At 30.2% G+C, this 15,887-nt stretch overlaps 8 protein-coding genes and 1 non-coding gene across 9 annotated transcripts; 5 read left to right on the top strand and 4 right to left on the bottom strand.

Moving 5' to 3' along the window:
* Positions 1-268: 268 nt before the first annotated feature.
* Positions 269-1,291, top strand: SCDLUD_001064 (uncharacterized protein; the record flags this gene model as incomplete). The annotated part of the gene is made up of 1 exon (XM_046080047.1): positions 269-1,291. One exon carries the CDS (start codon positions 269-271, stop codon positions 1,289-1,291), a length of 1,023 nt encoding a protein of 340 aa, XP_045937354.1.
* Positions 1,292-1,607: 316 nt separating this feature from the next.
* Positions 1,608-3,377, top strand: SCDLUD_001065 (membrane-bound O-acyltransferase family protein; the record flags this gene model as incomplete). Its single annotated transcript, XM_046081451.1, has 1 exon — positions 1,608-3,377. One exon carries the CDS (start codon positions 1,608-1,610, stop codon positions 3,375-3,377), a length of 1,770 nt encoding a protein of 589 aa, XP_045937355.1.
* A 114-nt stretch (positions 3,378-3,491) lies between these two features.
* Positions 3,492-4,316, bottom strand: LCL3 (Lcl3p; the record flags this gene model as incomplete). The annotated part of the gene is made up of 1 exon (XM_046080048.1): positions 3,492-4,316. The coding sequence occupies one exon, from the start codon at positions 4,314-4,316 to the stop codon at positions 3,492-3,494; it is 825 nt and encodes a 274-aa protein (XP_045937356.1).
* Positions 4,317-4,898: 582 nt separating this feature from the next.
* MAD1 (coiled-coil domain-containing protein MAD1) lies at positions 4,899-7,025 on the bottom strand (the record flags this gene model as incomplete). Its single annotated transcript, XM_046080049.1, has 1 exon — positions 4,899-7,025. The coding sequence occupies one exon, from the start codon at positions 7,023-7,025 to the stop codon at positions 4,899-4,901; it is 2,127 nt and encodes a 708-aa protein (XP_045937357.1).
* Positions 7,026-7,481: 456 nt separating this feature from the next.
* Positions 7,482-7,898, top strand: MMS2 (E2 ubiquitin-conjugating protein MMS2; the record flags this gene model as incomplete). Its single annotated transcript, XM_046080050.1, has 1 exon — positions 7,482-7,898. One exon carries the CDS (start codon positions 7,482-7,484, stop codon positions 7,896-7,898), a length of 417 nt encoding a protein of 138 aa, XP_045937358.1.
* Positions 7,899-8,411: 513 nt separating this feature from the next.
* POS5 (NADH kinase) lies at positions 8,412-9,836 on the top strand (the record flags this gene model as incomplete). The annotated part of the gene is made up of 1 exon (XM_046080051.1): positions 8,412-9,836. The coding sequence occupies one exon, from the start codon at positions 8,412-8,414 to the stop codon at positions 9,834-9,836; it is 1,425 nt and encodes a 474-aa protein (XP_045937359.1).
* A 230-nt stretch (positions 9,837-10,066) lies between these two features.
* SCDLUD_001070 lies at positions 10,067-10,338 on the bottom strand. The gene has a single exon (XR_006829186.1). It is a non-coding gene; the product is annotated as a snR10 (small nucleolar RNA).
* A 440-nt stretch (positions 10,339-10,778) lies between these two features.
* SCDLUD_001071 (uncharacterized protein) lies at positions 10,779-12,122 on the bottom strand (the record flags this gene model as incomplete). The annotated part of the gene is made up of 1 exon (XM_046080052.1): positions 10,779-12,122. One exon carries the CDS (start codon positions 12,120-12,122, stop codon positions 10,779-10,781), a length of 1,344 nt encoding a protein of 447 aa, XP_045937360.1.
* A 722-nt stretch (positions 12,123-12,844) lies between these two features.
* TCO89 (Tco89p) lies at positions 12,845-15,712 on the top strand (the record flags this gene model as incomplete). The annotated part of the gene is made up of 1 exon (XM_046080053.1): positions 12,845-15,712. The coding sequence occupies one exon, from the start codon at positions 12,845-12,847 to the stop codon at positions 15,710-15,712; it is 2,868 nt and encodes a 955-aa protein (XP_045937361.1).
* Between the last annotated feature and the right edge of the window lie 175 nt (positions 15,713-15,887).

The raw sequence follows: 15,887 nt of genomic DNA on the forward strand, positions 1-15,887 counted from the left end.
GTTGATAAAAACGTAAACGGCAAAAAATAAAATAAATAAAAAAAAAAAAAAAAAAAAAACGATGGAAAACACACTTCAAGAAATTTCTTGAATTTAATATGTGTGTTGCTAGCCGGGTTATCATCGAACATACAAGAAAATACACTCGTGTAAAATTCTTCGGTCTTTTTATCTTGCCGATACATTTCTCTGAAACTAATCTAATTTTTAACACTCATGAATACAAAATAAAAGAATATCCACGACAAAATATAACAAAATCAATACAATGAGTACCACTATCGATCAATCAACATTACCACCTGTTCCAAAGTGTAGTATGCTCTACGCAATTAAAGAAGCCTATTATGGATTTAGACCAAATTTACCAAAATTTACTGAAAAGGATTACCCCGATTTAAGTGATAAATTAGCTATTGTAACTGGTATGAATACAGGTATTGGTTATGAAGTGTGTAAACTTTTGCTTGCTAAGAATTGTACCGTTATTGGTGTTGTGAGAACTCAATCAAAAGGTGACTTGGCAGCTGAAAATTTAATTAAAGAAACGCAAGTATCTAAGGAAAAATTGCAAATTATTGCCGGTTGTGATTTTACTAAATTTGAAACTGTTAAGCAAACAGGTTTAAGTTTACAGAATAAGCTAGAGGGTAAAACAATAAATCTTATTATACATAACGCTGGATTAATGTCCTCTCGTAATGATTTGAGTAATGAGGACGGGATTGAAGCTATGTTTGCCACCAATGTTATGGGTCCTCAATTGTTACAACATTTTTTGGATCCTCTTTTTTTGAAAAAGGATTCTAGTTTAAAAAGAATTGTTTGGGTTAGTTCTCTGGCTCATTTTGGTTCTCCCTCTAATTACGGGGTGAATTGGGATGATCCAACATATAAAGATGTTAGCAGTAGAGCACATTCCTCGGTTTTGTATGGTCAATCAAAAGCTATTAATATTTATCAAGCTAAAATATGGGCAGATCTAAACCATGCAGACAAATATGGCATCATTTCTGCCTCTTGTTTCCCTGGTATTTTGAAAACTGATTTAACTAGAGACTATTCTTTTGTCATTAAGGGTATTGCTAACAGACTCTTTTGGGATTCTAAGTATGGTGCTTATTCTGAGTTATATGCTGCTTTGTCACCGGATCTATCCAAACAAGGCGAATACGTTGTACCTTTTGGAGAAGTACATGAACCAAGAGAAGATATTAAATTAGGGTTAAGCAATGGGGTTGGCTTAAAAATTTGGGAATATGTTGAAGAACAAATTAAACAATATTTTTAACGTAGCTAGTTAGATGAGTATAAAGACATTTTTAAATAATATATCTTGAAGGTTTAACTTTATATTATTTTATCTTAATTTTTTTTCTTTAAGTTTGACAATTTATGTTTTATAATGCTAATTCAGTTTCCGTTATTCCAATTTTTTTTTTTTTTTTTTTTTTTATTTTTTATCATTTTTTTTTTTTTTTTTATTTTTCCCCTTCTTATTCACCTATTTTCGAAAATAATACTATATTAATGTCAATATTATAAAACAATGAACTGGATTAATAATACCAATCACATTGTCAGGGACTATATACATACATATACATATGGCCACAAACATGATAGAGAGCAAGTTGGAAAAAATATTATCCTATGTAGGGGCTTTTTTTTCATTGGAAACATTGGATACAAGACTTACGTATTCTAAAAAAACCGATACTAAAAAAATTTCTTTACAAAACATTAAAAAAACAAAAAAAACAAAAAGCAGGTGGAACACTTTTGAATTTAAAATATATGGATTTAGTTTTCTGCTTGTTGTTCCATTGTTGTTCAAAGCAGCAATTGATGCCACCAGTTCATCCAATCCAAACTATCCTAAATTTGAAGGATTACTAAGTGACGGTTGGATGTTTGGTCGCAAAGTTGATAATAGTGATAGCCAATACAGATTTTTCAGAGATAATTTATTTTTGTTATTGGGCTTGGCCATGGGCCATGTTTTGTTGAAAAGAGGGCTTTGCTTTTTCTTCAATTTACAACAAAAAAGGGAAAAAATTGATTTGGTAATCGGTATACTATTTTCACTCTTACTTCATGGAGTTAACGTAATACGTGTTTTCGTTCACCTTTTGATTTCATTTTTAATTACCAAAGTTACGACTAGCAAAATATTTTTTAACAATAGTAAAGTCAAGGATATAGGCATTGCCATGACTTGGATTTATGGCATTGGTTCATTGTTTTTAAATGATAGATTCAGAACTATTGAATTTTCTAAAGTGTTACCATGTCTATCCTTTTTAGACCATCAATATAAAGGATTAATACCACGCTGGGATGTCTTTTTCAATTTTACCTTACTAAGAATGATCAGCTTTAATATGGATTATATTGATAGAAGTTTTGAGAACAATAAGAATGTTGTAGTTAATGGAAACGATCAGCAAAAAGAGGAAGAAATTTTATTAAATGATATAGACAGAAACAATTACAAACACCCTCTCTCTGAATACAATTTTTCCAATTATTTGGCATATGTTTTATATACACCTTTATATATTGCAGGTCCGATTGTAACTTTTAATGACTATCACTATCAATGCCACCATATTTTGCCAAGTGTAAATAAAAAAAGAATAACATTATATGCACTAAGATTTGCCTTTTGTGTATTGACTATGGAATTTTTATTGCATTTTGTTTATGTAGTTGCCGCTTCCAAGACACATGCCTGGGATAACGACACACCATTCCAGCTAGCAATGGTTGGTCTTTTCAATTTAAACTTGATCTGGTTAAAATTATTAATTCCATGGAGATTGTTTAGATTGTGGGCCTTGTTAGATGGCATCGATCCGCCAGAAAACATGATTAGATGTATGGATAATAATTTTAGTGCATTGCAGTTTTGGAGGGCTTGGCATAGGAGTTACAATAAATGGGTTATTAAATACATTTATATTCCTTTGGGTGGATCATCTAATAGAATTTTATCTACCTTGGCTGTCTTTTCTTTTGTGGCCATTTGGCATGACATTCAGCTGAAATTATTACTGTGGGGATGGTTGGTTGTGTTTTTTTTATTACCGGAGATTTTTGTTACAAAACTTTTCAAACCATATAGAGAAAAACCGTGGTACAGAATAGTTTGTGGAGTCGGTGCTGTTTTAAATATCTGGATGATGATGATTGCCAATTTATTTGGGTTTTGCTTGGGTCAAGATGGAACCAAACAGTTTTTATATGATTTATTATTTACATATGATGGTATTAGGTTTACCTTTCTAGCAAATTTGGGTTTGTTTATTGCTGTTCAAGTTATGTTTGAGTTAAGGGAACAGGAAAAAAGAAATGGTATATATGTAAAGTGCTAGATGTACATAAATATAATATTTAAAGCAAAGCATGTATATATATATATATATATATATATATATATATAGAGAGAGAGATAATGTGTGTGTGTGTATTAGAAAAATGGTAGACATTCAAGAACGTATACGTTTTTTATATTCAGCCGGTGTTTCCATGTGCTTCAGAGACCATATTCCCCTCTTTTTCATTTTTGCAACATCTTCTTCATACCTATATTTTAGTTCTTGTCCATCAAACTCAGCACTTTGTGAACTACCCGCATAAACTGTACCTAAACCTAGTTCAATCATTTGTAAACTAATATCCCTATAACCAGAGAAAAGACCTGACCAGTATAAAACTTTAGCAACACACCTTCCATATTGGTCGATAGATAATGGCTTTATCCAAACGTCTTTACCAAGCAAAGTATGCTGCAACCATCTAAGGGCCTCTTCGCTAAACGGTTGGGCAGGATTTCCAAAATGTGATCTTTCCGGTGCATCTACACCGCAGAGCCTAACGGATATGGTTTCCAACCCCCTTCTATTTTTGTATTTAACCGGCAGTCTCATAAAATAATCCGAGGCAGTATCTTGATTTTTGAATAGAAACTTTTGCCAAAAGCTTTTACTGCTATTTTTAACTTTTTTGGGTTTAAAAGGTTCTGATGATTCTTTAATTGAAATTAATTCTGGAATTTCTCTAAACCAGCCCCAACCAGCCAACACACCGCCTGGAGTATGATAAAAATGGAAGTTATCCCCATCGCCAACACTTGTGACTTTCCCCTTTAAAAAATGTTTTTTGAAAACATTTTTAGGTATATCTGAAGCAGTTCCATATCTTTTAAAATATCTATTAAAGATTGAAAGTGTACTCAATATTGAACCTGTTAGAATTAATGACCATACCAGCACCTTTGGTGTCGTTAATGTTGTGTTTCGATTATCAGACATTATCACTGCAACTATACTATTGTTCTTGATAAGATAATATGTAGAGTGGTTGTAATATTATCTAGATAAGTGGACTGAGACTTATCTGATCATTTATTAATTTTCTTGTAATTTTGATCAAAACGTTTACAATTGAATATATTTTAGACATTAAAAAAGAAAAAAAAAAAAAGGAAAATATGAAAAATGTAAAATGTAAACAAATGTCAAAAAATGAAAAAAAAAAAAAAAAAAAAAAAAAAAAAACGCTATTTAAACACGAAAATTTAGTCATATTTAAGAAAAAACAAAAAAGTACATATTATCTATTTTTAAGAAAGTTTTTTTCCTTTAATTGAAAAGTTAATTGAAGAGTCGTTTATCTCTTATGATTAAATCTCATTTAGCCAGGAAAAGTTGATCTATTAGAATATATGTTCAGTTTAACATTGAATACATATTTTATAACACATACAAGCAATCACTTTTCTGTGAAACAAAAACATTGACATTACGTATTTTAATGACACCATGGTACAAAATTCTCTCTCTCTCTCTCTCTATATATATATATTATTTAGATACACATTTACGGATAATTATTCATATCACATCAGAATTTTGATCAGCATCACTTATTTTGTTGTACAATTGACCTTTCTGATTATACTTTTGTTCATACAATTTTAGTTGCACAGAAGCTAACAAACAGGGAATCTGTGATTTTTCATTAACCCAATAATTTAATAAGTCATCCCAGCTGTTAATTGATTTACTTAAGCTTGACTTTAGAGTATTATTGACCAAATCCATAACCAAAGCCTTACTTGGTTCATAACATGAAATTAATTTAACCTTATTTCCTGCAATAAACTCTATTTTAAAACCCAATATGGTATTGACAGTATCTATAAACTCTAAAGACTTACTGTTAAACATTTGTTTCAATCGTAACATTTGTTTATTTTTTTGGAAGGTTGTATTTTCCAATTGTTGTTTCTCAAACACAAGTCTTTCATAAACAGATCGAGGAATTTTCTCTGATATAGGAAGCTTGCCCAATAATTCTTCATTTTCTTGTTTTAATAGAGTTAATTCTGTTTTTTTGATAAATTGGTTTTTACTTAATGGGTTATCACGTAATTGCAATATTCTAATTTTTTGTTCTTTTAAATTTGATAACTTGGATAAATTATCCTTCAAGACCATATTTTCTGATTTCAATGTGGTGATTTCTCTTTCAAGTTCCAATTTTTCGAATTGAATCTTAGCAAATTTATCTTTGTCTTCTAACATGGTTTCAGGTGTTAATTTTCTTTTTTTACTACCAGCACTGCTCAACTCGTTTAATTTCTTCAATTCGTTAGTCAAATTCTCTGTTTGAGTTTTATACTGATCTATCACAGAATTCCATTCATTGCTGTTGGAACTAGTGCTTTCCGACAATTTATTATCGCTATTAGAATTTAACATTTGTTCCAAATCTTGAATTTGTTTTTTTAATAAATCACATTCTTCAAATGATAAAGATTTTTGTTGTTCTAGCTCATTGTTTAATTTTTTCAAATTTATTACAGTCTGCTCATATTTCTCATTTATATCTAGTAGTTCTTTGTTTTGAATATCTAAATCATGAACTTTTGTCTCCAAATTATCGCATTTTAATTTTAAATTCGTGTTTTCATTAATCAAAAGAGTTTTTTCCATCATTAAAGTCTTGGTGACGGTGGCAGTGCTTGCTGAATCTTTATCTAGGTTCAATAGTTGCTCTTTTAATTTAATATTTTCCAATTCTAATGTTTCCAATTGTGGTTTCAAATCCTTATCAATTTTATCAAGCTTAGTTCGTAGATTGGAATTTTCGACATTTAAAAAGTCAATGTTTTCGTTCTTTTGCTTTAAATGTTTCAATTCTGTGGCTTGTTTCAAATTTGTACTTTCTAACTCTTGAATATAGGAGACATGATTCGTAATTTCCCTTCTTAATAGTGATATATCTTGCTCATTATAATTTTGAATATTTGCAGCGGTATTGTCTATATTTTTATTCATTTCTAATTCCAAAATATGTGATTCTAATTCATTGATCTTATTAAGGTTTTTTTTCAGTTCTAAGGATTTAGTGTTTAGATCTTGCCCATATCTATTGTTTAGATCCTTTGAAGTATCTAGCTCTAGTTTCAAATTATTCAATTGACCATTTAGTTCCTGTTTACCAATATTTAGATCATGTATTTTCCCCTTCAATTGTAAAATTTCGCCTTTTAAATCATGCACATCTGAAGTCACGGTTGTGTTTTTATTTTCTAATGCTTGTTTTTCATCTGTTATCTTCTGTAAATTATTGCCCAAGTTTTCGTTTTCCTTTAACAAATTTGAACATTCATTTAAATATTTATCCACTTCTTCCAACTTCTCGTTATATTTTTTAGTCATATTTTCTAATTGTGTGGTTAAATACAATTCTTTAATTTCACAATCATTTTTCAAAGTATTGTATGTATAATTTAAGCTCATTAGTTTTCTATGTAACTCATTCTTTTCCATAATAATGGTCGCTGTGCTATCATTACTACTAGTTTTATTATTAATAGCAGTAGGCATGGTAGTAATATCGCTATGTTTAAGAAAAATATGTTGATTATCATTTTCGCTGCCATTGTCGATATTTAAGGCTGGTTCTTCTAAAAATGGAGAGGAACCACCATCATCATTATTAGAGTCGGTCATGTTTCTTGGTTAGTCTTTGACTTTTTTGGTCACTAATGTCAATTTTAATGAATAATAACAACAAACTTTTAGATAATAATATGTTTATATATATACTATATTTTATTTTTTTTCTTACCGAGTTGGCTGGAAATAGAAAAAGGTAAAAAAAAAAAAAAAAAAAAAAACTGTACTATAACTTTTTAAAGTTTTTTTTATAAGAGTAGCGAAAAATACACGGAAGATTTGAAGTTCGGACTTTTAATTTTTTTTTTTTTTTTTTACCCCTTCAAATTTTTTTATCTTTTTTTTTTTTTTAAATAAGCGGTTACCGTTTATCCTCCAAAGCTTTTAATTCTTACAAATATTAATACAATACTATGTTGCTATCTTTATAATTTTTATTTCTTTGACCTTTAATCCCTTAACAAAGAAAAAGTTTCGTTTTGAATGAAGCGTTATACAATAAACTAAGAAATGTCCAAGGTGCCAAGAAGTTTTAGATTGTTGGAAGAACTAGAAAAGGGAGAAAAGGGTCTGGGCCCAGAATCATGTAGTTACGGTTTAGCAGATGCAGAAGACATTACCATGACAAATTGGAATGGTACTATTTTAGGACCGCCACATAGTAATCACGAAAATAGGATCTACTTTCTGTCAATTAAATGTGGAGACAATTACCCAGATCAACCACCAGAAATCAAGTTTATATCCAAGATAAACTTGCCATGCGTGAATGCTGAGAACGGGCAAGTTAGTGCTAATGAATTTCACACTTTAAAAAATTGGAAAAGATCTTATACTATGGAAACTTTGTTGTTGGATTTAAGAAAGGAAATGTCTACTGCAGCAAACAAAAAATTACCACAGCCAGCAGAAGGATCCACATTTTGATATCTATTATTAGAAAAGAAGTGTAAAATATTGGTAGTCATAAAAAAAAAGATGTTATTGGTTATATTTTAGACTTAGTTAGTTTAATGTACGTTTTCTTTTATCTTTTTTTATTAATTTATATATATATCTGTGTGTATTTATGCACTGCTAAGAGTTTTTTCTTTCCCCTCTCTCAAAATTGCCAATATAAAAATAGAAAAAAAGAAAAAAAGCGGACCAATTTTTATTGCTATTCAAAGTCAAAAAAAAAAAAAAAAAAAGAAAAAAAAAATTACATTTATATATATAAATTTTTTTAATAATTTGTCTTTTTTCGATTGTTTTTCATTTTCTTTTCTCTTCTCTTCTTTTCTTTTCTTTTTTTTTCAGGGAAGAGGAAGATTAATATAAACATAACTCTTTCTTTTTCTCTTTCTATCTTTTCTTTTTTCTTTTAAGGAAGAATAAAAAAAAAAAATTAAAAAAAAAGTCATATAATTTCCAAGGCAGGTCCATCTTTGTTTCTAGAGCATGTCACTGCTAAGACCGCCAATGATATTGTTTTTACGTAACACATCGTTTAACTTAACCAAAAAGAACTTACTATTGCAAAAAAAAAACTTTTTGAGTACCATTGTTAAAACAAAACCTGTTAGTGACCTACGTTCCAAAATATACGCAGATTATGTTTCGTCGCCCAAATCCAAGTTGCAATCATTGTTATGGCATGCGCCTGTTCAAAACATATTTATCATGAAAAAACCATGGACTATTAGAACTACCAAGGCAATGGCCATTTTTATCAAACACATACATGACACATATCCCTCAATTAATATAATAGTTACGCCTGACGTAATCGAAGAATTGACACCTATTTTATTGTCAAAAAATGATATAGAAGGCATCAAAGTTGTCCCCTCTCGAACTAATGCCGTTAATGCTGATACACCATATGTTTTGTATACAGGGTCTACTGAAGATATTATTAAAAAGACTGACTTGTTAGTTACGTTAGGTGGAGATGGTACCATATTGAGGGCAGTTTCTATATTTAGCAATGATTATGTGCCACCTGTGTTAGCATTTTCATTAGGCACACTAGGATTTTTATTGCCCTTTCAATTTCAGGATTATGTTTCTGTGTTTGATAAAGTTATTCACAGTAGAAGTAAAGTTTTACATAGGAACAGATTAGAGTGTCATGTTCTAAGAAATGGTGTCAATATTACACAAAACAAAAACAAACAGGTATCTCCCTCAACAACAACAATTCCTATTACTACTACCGCTGCTACAACCAACAGCAACAACAATAACAGTAGTAATAACGAAATGGTCCATGCTATGAATGATATTTTCTTACATAGAGGAGATTCGCCGCACTTAACCAATTTAGATATTTATATAGATGGTGATTTTTTAACAAGGACAACTGCTGACGGTGTGGTACTATCTACACCAACAGGGTCTACAGCATATTCGTTAAGTGCAGGTGGATCTATTGTATCGCCTTTAGTTCCATGTATCTTACTAACTCCTATTTGTCCTCGATCCTTATCATTTAGACCATTGATTTTAGCACATACTTCACATATTATGATTAAAATTGGTTCCAAAGCTTCGAGTGGAGGACCTTTAGATAATAAAGTTGTCAAGTTAAGCATTGACGGAATACCTCAACAGGATTTGCATATAGATGACGAAATACATATTATTAACGAAGTGGGGACTATATATGTTAATGGTTCCCATGTACCAACAAGAATAACTAAACCAGCCGTAATAACCAGTGGCACTAGCATATCTGGAGAAGGTGTCGTACGCGGGACCGCCAAAAATAGAGGCAAAATGTCGGGTATTTATTGTATAGCCAAGACAGAAAATGATTGGACTCATGGTATTAACGAACTATTAGGATTCAATTCTAGCTTCAGATTCACCAAGGAATCCTAAAAATCATAATGATATTCATTTAAGCCTTTCAATCGATACAGATATAGACAAAAAGGACAAGATTGAGTTTACCGTTAAGTTTTTGTAATCTCCTTTTTTTTTACAAAAAAAAATAAATAAACAAATAAATAAAAAAAAAAATTAAAAAAATATTCTTTTCTTGTTTCCTTTATAATAAAACAAAGAAAAAGACCAATATTTTAATTAAAAGAAATATATGCTTAATACTGTAATGTTCCATCGATCCTTGCAATTAACTACATACGAAGAGCACGAAGGCATCCTCTCTGCAATCATCTTATAAAATAAGATAATTAATGATAGTTCATTGCACCCAAGATCCATGGATAAATATGTTCTCCAACCCGAGCAAACACTACGACAAAGTCGCAAGGCAACACTAATATCTTAAAATATAATTGTCATGGGTCTGTTATTTAAATAACTTAACCTGCAACTATGATGCTTTTGGCGTATTGCGAAAGGGTGGTGAAAATGCGTTTGTTACTTTTTTTTGTATTTTTTTAATAAGAAAAATTATTTAGTAGAAAAAAAAATATATAAATCTTTTACAAGGAGAGATAGAGAGAGAGAGTGCATATATATATGATAATAATAATTTAAAATTCAATTGAAATTGAAATAACATCAAAGCCATTTAAAAGTACTTTTTTAATATACTTTTTTAATATACTTTTTTTTTTAATTTTTGCAATTTTACGCAGAAAAAAAAAAAAAAAAAGAAATGGGAGGTTTTTTTTTGCTCTTTTAAATTTAGGGCTTTTTTTATATACACACCCGTAACTTAGGCATTTTACTTGTTTTCCTTCTTTTTGTTTTTGTTTTTGTTTTTGTTTTTGTTAAAAAAAAAAAAAATAAAATAAAATAACTGCAAAACTTTTGATCACATAATGGCAGCAATGATGGTAATAATATATCAACTCATTCAAGTTTTTTTAATCTATCAATTATTGGATCAAAACAAGTCTCTTTAACATCTGAAGCCCATAATGTATCCATATGCTCATAACCATCTATACTTATGAAATCAACCAATGAATTGTTATTTTTTAGATTTTCCATGGTCCTATCCATATCTATTAAGATATCTGAAGTACCATAAACTAAAAACATTGGTAAATCCCTAATCGTTTGCACGGGAAATATACATCCCTTAGATATAGAATTAGTTTCTAATGGGTAATTACTATAGGCATATTCTCGTTCCTCATCTTTTGTAATAAATTCTGCTAACAAACTTGGATTTTCTTCAAACATCTGAAACCTTTTCCTTTTGATAATTTGAAACCAATGAACCAAAGTTTTAACACTTGTTGGTGAAAACATGTGAGGATACCCTGCTTCTTTTTGGCGGATGGATATATTTCCATGCGTCCAATTAAATAGTAGTACTAGACATTTATCAACTACTCTCATAAAAGTTACCGGACTTAACATTTTCTGCCAAAACAAAACGCTAGGCATTAATGATTTTTTGCCGAAAAAAGTGTATAACAAAATATGTGAGCAATGTATTACATAGTTTGCTATAGGATGATTTAAATTTTTGGGAATCATGGCTGGCGATAACCCAATGAAAATTTTGAATTTTTTGCTTAAGTTAGGATTGATAGATAATGAGGCAAATCCTTGTGAAGCACCTTGGCTAAAGCCAATATATATGATTTTTTCTTGGTAGGTTAACTCCAGTATGTAGTCTATGGTATCTGGTATATCAAATATGGCATATTCATCAAGTGAAAAGTCCCAAAACTTTTGTTCATTAACTTCATAATTAATATGTTTTCTGCTGTAACTGTTACCCCTGTTGTTGCCTAACCATACATCATACCCCAAGTCCACTAATAAAAGCGGTAGACACTTTTCCTTGGTATCACCAGAAACGAATAGCTCACTGTTGGTTAATAAACCATGATGGAAATATACGACAGGTTTGGTCTTACGGCTATCACCATCAATGTTATTAACATTAGTTGTCTTGGTTATCCTGTGGATGGTTAGTAAATAGCCATCCTTTGTTTTGACCACATGTTCGTGGACATAGTATCCATGAAGATAGCACAAGTCAGTAATATCTTTAGCTTTGGCTATTTTTTCTATTAATGGATCTGAATATTTGTATCTACTGCCAAGTTTACTGTTTTTATAGCCTTCCAAAGTAATTTCATCTAAAAACAATTTCAAAATATTGATTAAAAATATTATTGGCTTGCGAATTATGGAAAAGGTTACGAATAGTATTCCATAATATAGTCTTTCAAGCATAATGTGTATGTTTATGTATTTATTTTTATATTTTAAAAATAAAAAATTGAAAGATGAATATATAGATATAAAGCAACAAATGTTTTCTGTAGAAAGGAAAAAGGAAAAAGGAGAAAGAAGAAAAGAAAAAGAAAAAGAAAAAGAAGTAAAAGCAAAAACTTTGTCAGTCTAGGATTTGGTATTTGTATTGTAATTTAAATATTTTATTCAAATCTCAAATCAACAATTTGTGTCAATCTTATATAACAATTTTTCTACTACGTGATTTTTTTTTTTTTTCTTTCTTTTCTATATATAAATATAAATATTATACGTATATATATTTTTTTTTTAACGGTTTTTAAGATTTGTTATGTTTGCACAATTTTAGTGGAAGTTCTCATACGAAAAAAAAAAAAAAAAAAGAAAAAAGCGTTATTTTTCTTTTCTTTTTTAGCAACGGCACTCGGATAAAACCACTTGCTTCCATTTCGGAAATCAAATACGGATATACACCAAATTAGAACAATCACGTGCACTTTTCATACCTTTTCTTTAAAAAAGAAAAAAAATAAAAAATTAAAAAATTAAAAAAAAAAAATAAAAAATAAAAAATTTCCGCAGCAGCGAAGGGTTAGTAACTTTAGTGCCATATATAGTAACACAATTAAAAACAAATTGAGTTCTAATTTCCTTTATATGTCCCTCAACTTGAAAAAAAAAATAACACAATATCAGCAAATATGGAAAAAACAGTATCAACCTCATCTGGACATAATCTTAAGAAAATCAAACAATTTTCAGTTAAATCCAGAACTAAAAGTAGTGCAAGTTTCAAAGGCTTACTTAAATTACATAAAGCTTCCAGTCACGATGGAACAACATTGCCCCTATATGATAAAAGTGATTCTGAAAGTATAAGTAGTAATAATAGCACTAATTCATTGAAAAAATCAAAATCCTCGGATTCTATAGCCAGAAGAAGAACTATTAATGGCTTAAATATGACAGCTTTATCGTCGACCAACTTAAGAACAAAGAATACCAATCATCAAAGTAACAATAACAATGCCAATTTCCAATATATTAAGCCGATGAGTCCGTTAAATAATACTAATACAGATACTAATTTTACAGAATACATCAACAACAATCACAATAATAGTCTTAAATTAGTCCCTAAATCAAGACGCAGTAGTAAATCAGTGGTATCCATTCATGATGGGAATGAATTTTATCAACAAGAATCATCTACTGATGAGGAGGTTGAACATTTCACTGATGATGAAATATCCAGCAGCAGCAGCAGCAGCAGCAGCAGCAGCAGCAGCAACAACAGTGGTGGCGATGTCATGAAAAAGGAACATGGACGATTAAAACAGCAAAAAAGTAATGTTGACATTCGCAATAGCGGTAGTTCTTCATCCTCTTCTGTTGAAGAACGTGACAATAACATAATACATACTTCTACCTCATTTTTAGGAGGTACAAAAAAAAGGACAAAAAAATCAGCACATAAAGACAAGAATGTAAATAAAAGTAATACTAATAAATTAAACGCAATGGTGAATATTACAAAACCCCTAAGTTATATTGCTCCTTCTAGCCTAAGACCTGTTTCTCATCAATCCTTTGATCAAATACATAATAAAGCTGAAATTAGAAATGAGGAGGGGGAAGAGGGGGACCGTCTTCACCGTATTGACAATATCAACAATTATGAAAACAGCAACAATTTTATGGCTAATAATTATAATTATGATGATATCAATAATAATCGCACCAACTTTGTTACTGAAGATAATGATGATGATATAATTGGTTCAAACCATGCATACATGCAACCTACTTTAAGTGAGGCCGGTCATAGCCTGAAGAGACAAATCACGCCATATACAAGGGGTCCAATAAACTCAGAAAATATTAAGTTAAACGGAGATATAATTGATGATAGTACTACTCAGATTAATATAAACAACAATAATAGCAATAACAATAATTACCCTGGAGATAATGAGGGTAAAGACCAAATAGTCATCAATCAAAATCAATCATCTGATTTAATTTTATCTCAAACAGCCGAGACTGTAGAGAAAATAGATAATACTAGCAGCAACAATAGCAACAGCAATTACGACATGGGTATAGCTCATGAAAATAATGTTAATCATGATACGAGGCCACCAAGCTCCACAGCAAACAGTCTATACAACGGTGGAAATCCAGATATCAAGTTTAATTATATTAATCAAGATTTTTTGAATAGTGCCGACTCCTTACACACAATGATGAGGCCTGCTATAACAGATACCTATAATATACAACAACAACAACAACAACAACAACAACAGCAACAACAACAACAACCGACTTCTTCATCACAGGGTAGAAGCGATTTTTCATCTTCAATATCAAGTTTAACAAGTAATTTACAGCAGCATCAACAACTCCAAAAAAATCAGCAACAATATCAACAACAGCAACAACACGGTTTGTCAAAACAGCATTCAGTTACAAGGTTAGGAACATTGCTTACATCAAGACCATCCCAAACATCACTATTAAGATTTGCTACCGCAAATAAAGCATCGCTGCAACAACAACAGCAACAATTGCCAACTTCCAGAAATAGCGCAAACAATTTTCAAAGAATAATTCCTAAGTCTTCAAAAACATCTGGTTATAATGGCAACAATAACGATGCATTCATGGAATTTACTGAAGATTCACCTAAAAAAGATACGTTTAATAATTTTCATTCATTTCTAAAATCAGATTCTACAGATTCTGACTCGAGAACTCAACAGAAATTATGGTTACAAAGGGAAAACTCTATTTTGGATCTATCTTCTGATTATGAAAAACCCGATGCTGTATATTTGGCATCATCTGTTGAGGCGAAAAGAGAGTTTGAAAGAATTTCTAGGGAGTATATTAATATAAAAAGATATGATAACCCATTGTATAGATCATTACAACAAATAAATGAATTTGGCAAGAAAAATGGTTCTTTAATTGATGATAAGGGCGTGATTGGAAACACTAGGAATGATACGAACGACAAAAAAAAAGGATCACGCACTAACAAAAATAATACTCATAATAAAAATAGCAAAGCTGGCAGTGACGATGTTTTGGTAAGCATATTTGGCACACCGTCTTCTGAAATTAAAAGTATTTTAAGAAATATCTGGATCACAGAAAGTAAAAAATCTTTAAATGGTGCAAATGGTGGCGGTGGTGGTGAGTACAACACAAATAATAATCGTGGGAGTAATTTACTGAGAAATAACGAATCGCAATATTATATCCATCATCAGCGTCATAATTATCCTCACAATAATAATAACCATAACAATAAAAACCCTACCCTTAATAGTAACGTTAATAGCAATTCCAATAATAGTAATCCCATTAATAATAACACTATTAATGGCAATGTTAATAACAATATCTATGCTCCTAGCTTTCAGTCAACAAGATTAATGTTAAACTCCAATTTAAACTCACATCATAGAAATATGGCTTCATTTCAAATTGCAAACAGATCTGGAACTTCAAATACTAATACTACCAACGCAAACAGAAACAGTTTTAATATCAATAGATAAATATGACTAAACAGATAATATATAGTTTGAAAACGAGGCAAGAGTACTTGCTTAATAATTACTTGATATCATCACGCAATTTATAGTTTAATATTTTTTCTTTTTTTTTTTTTTTTTTTTTTTTTTTTTTTTTTTTTTGTGCTCACTACATATTTAATTTTATACAATCATAATA

This window comes from Saccharomycodes ludwigii, chromosome I, assembly GCF_020623625.1.
Source record: "Saccharomycodes ludwigii strain NBRC 1722 chromosome I, whole genome shotgun sequence".
Taxonomy (NCBI): domain Eukaryota; kingdom Fungi; phylum Ascomycota; class Saccharomycetes; order Saccharomycodales; family Saccharomycodaceae; genus Saccharomycodes; species Saccharomycodes ludwigii.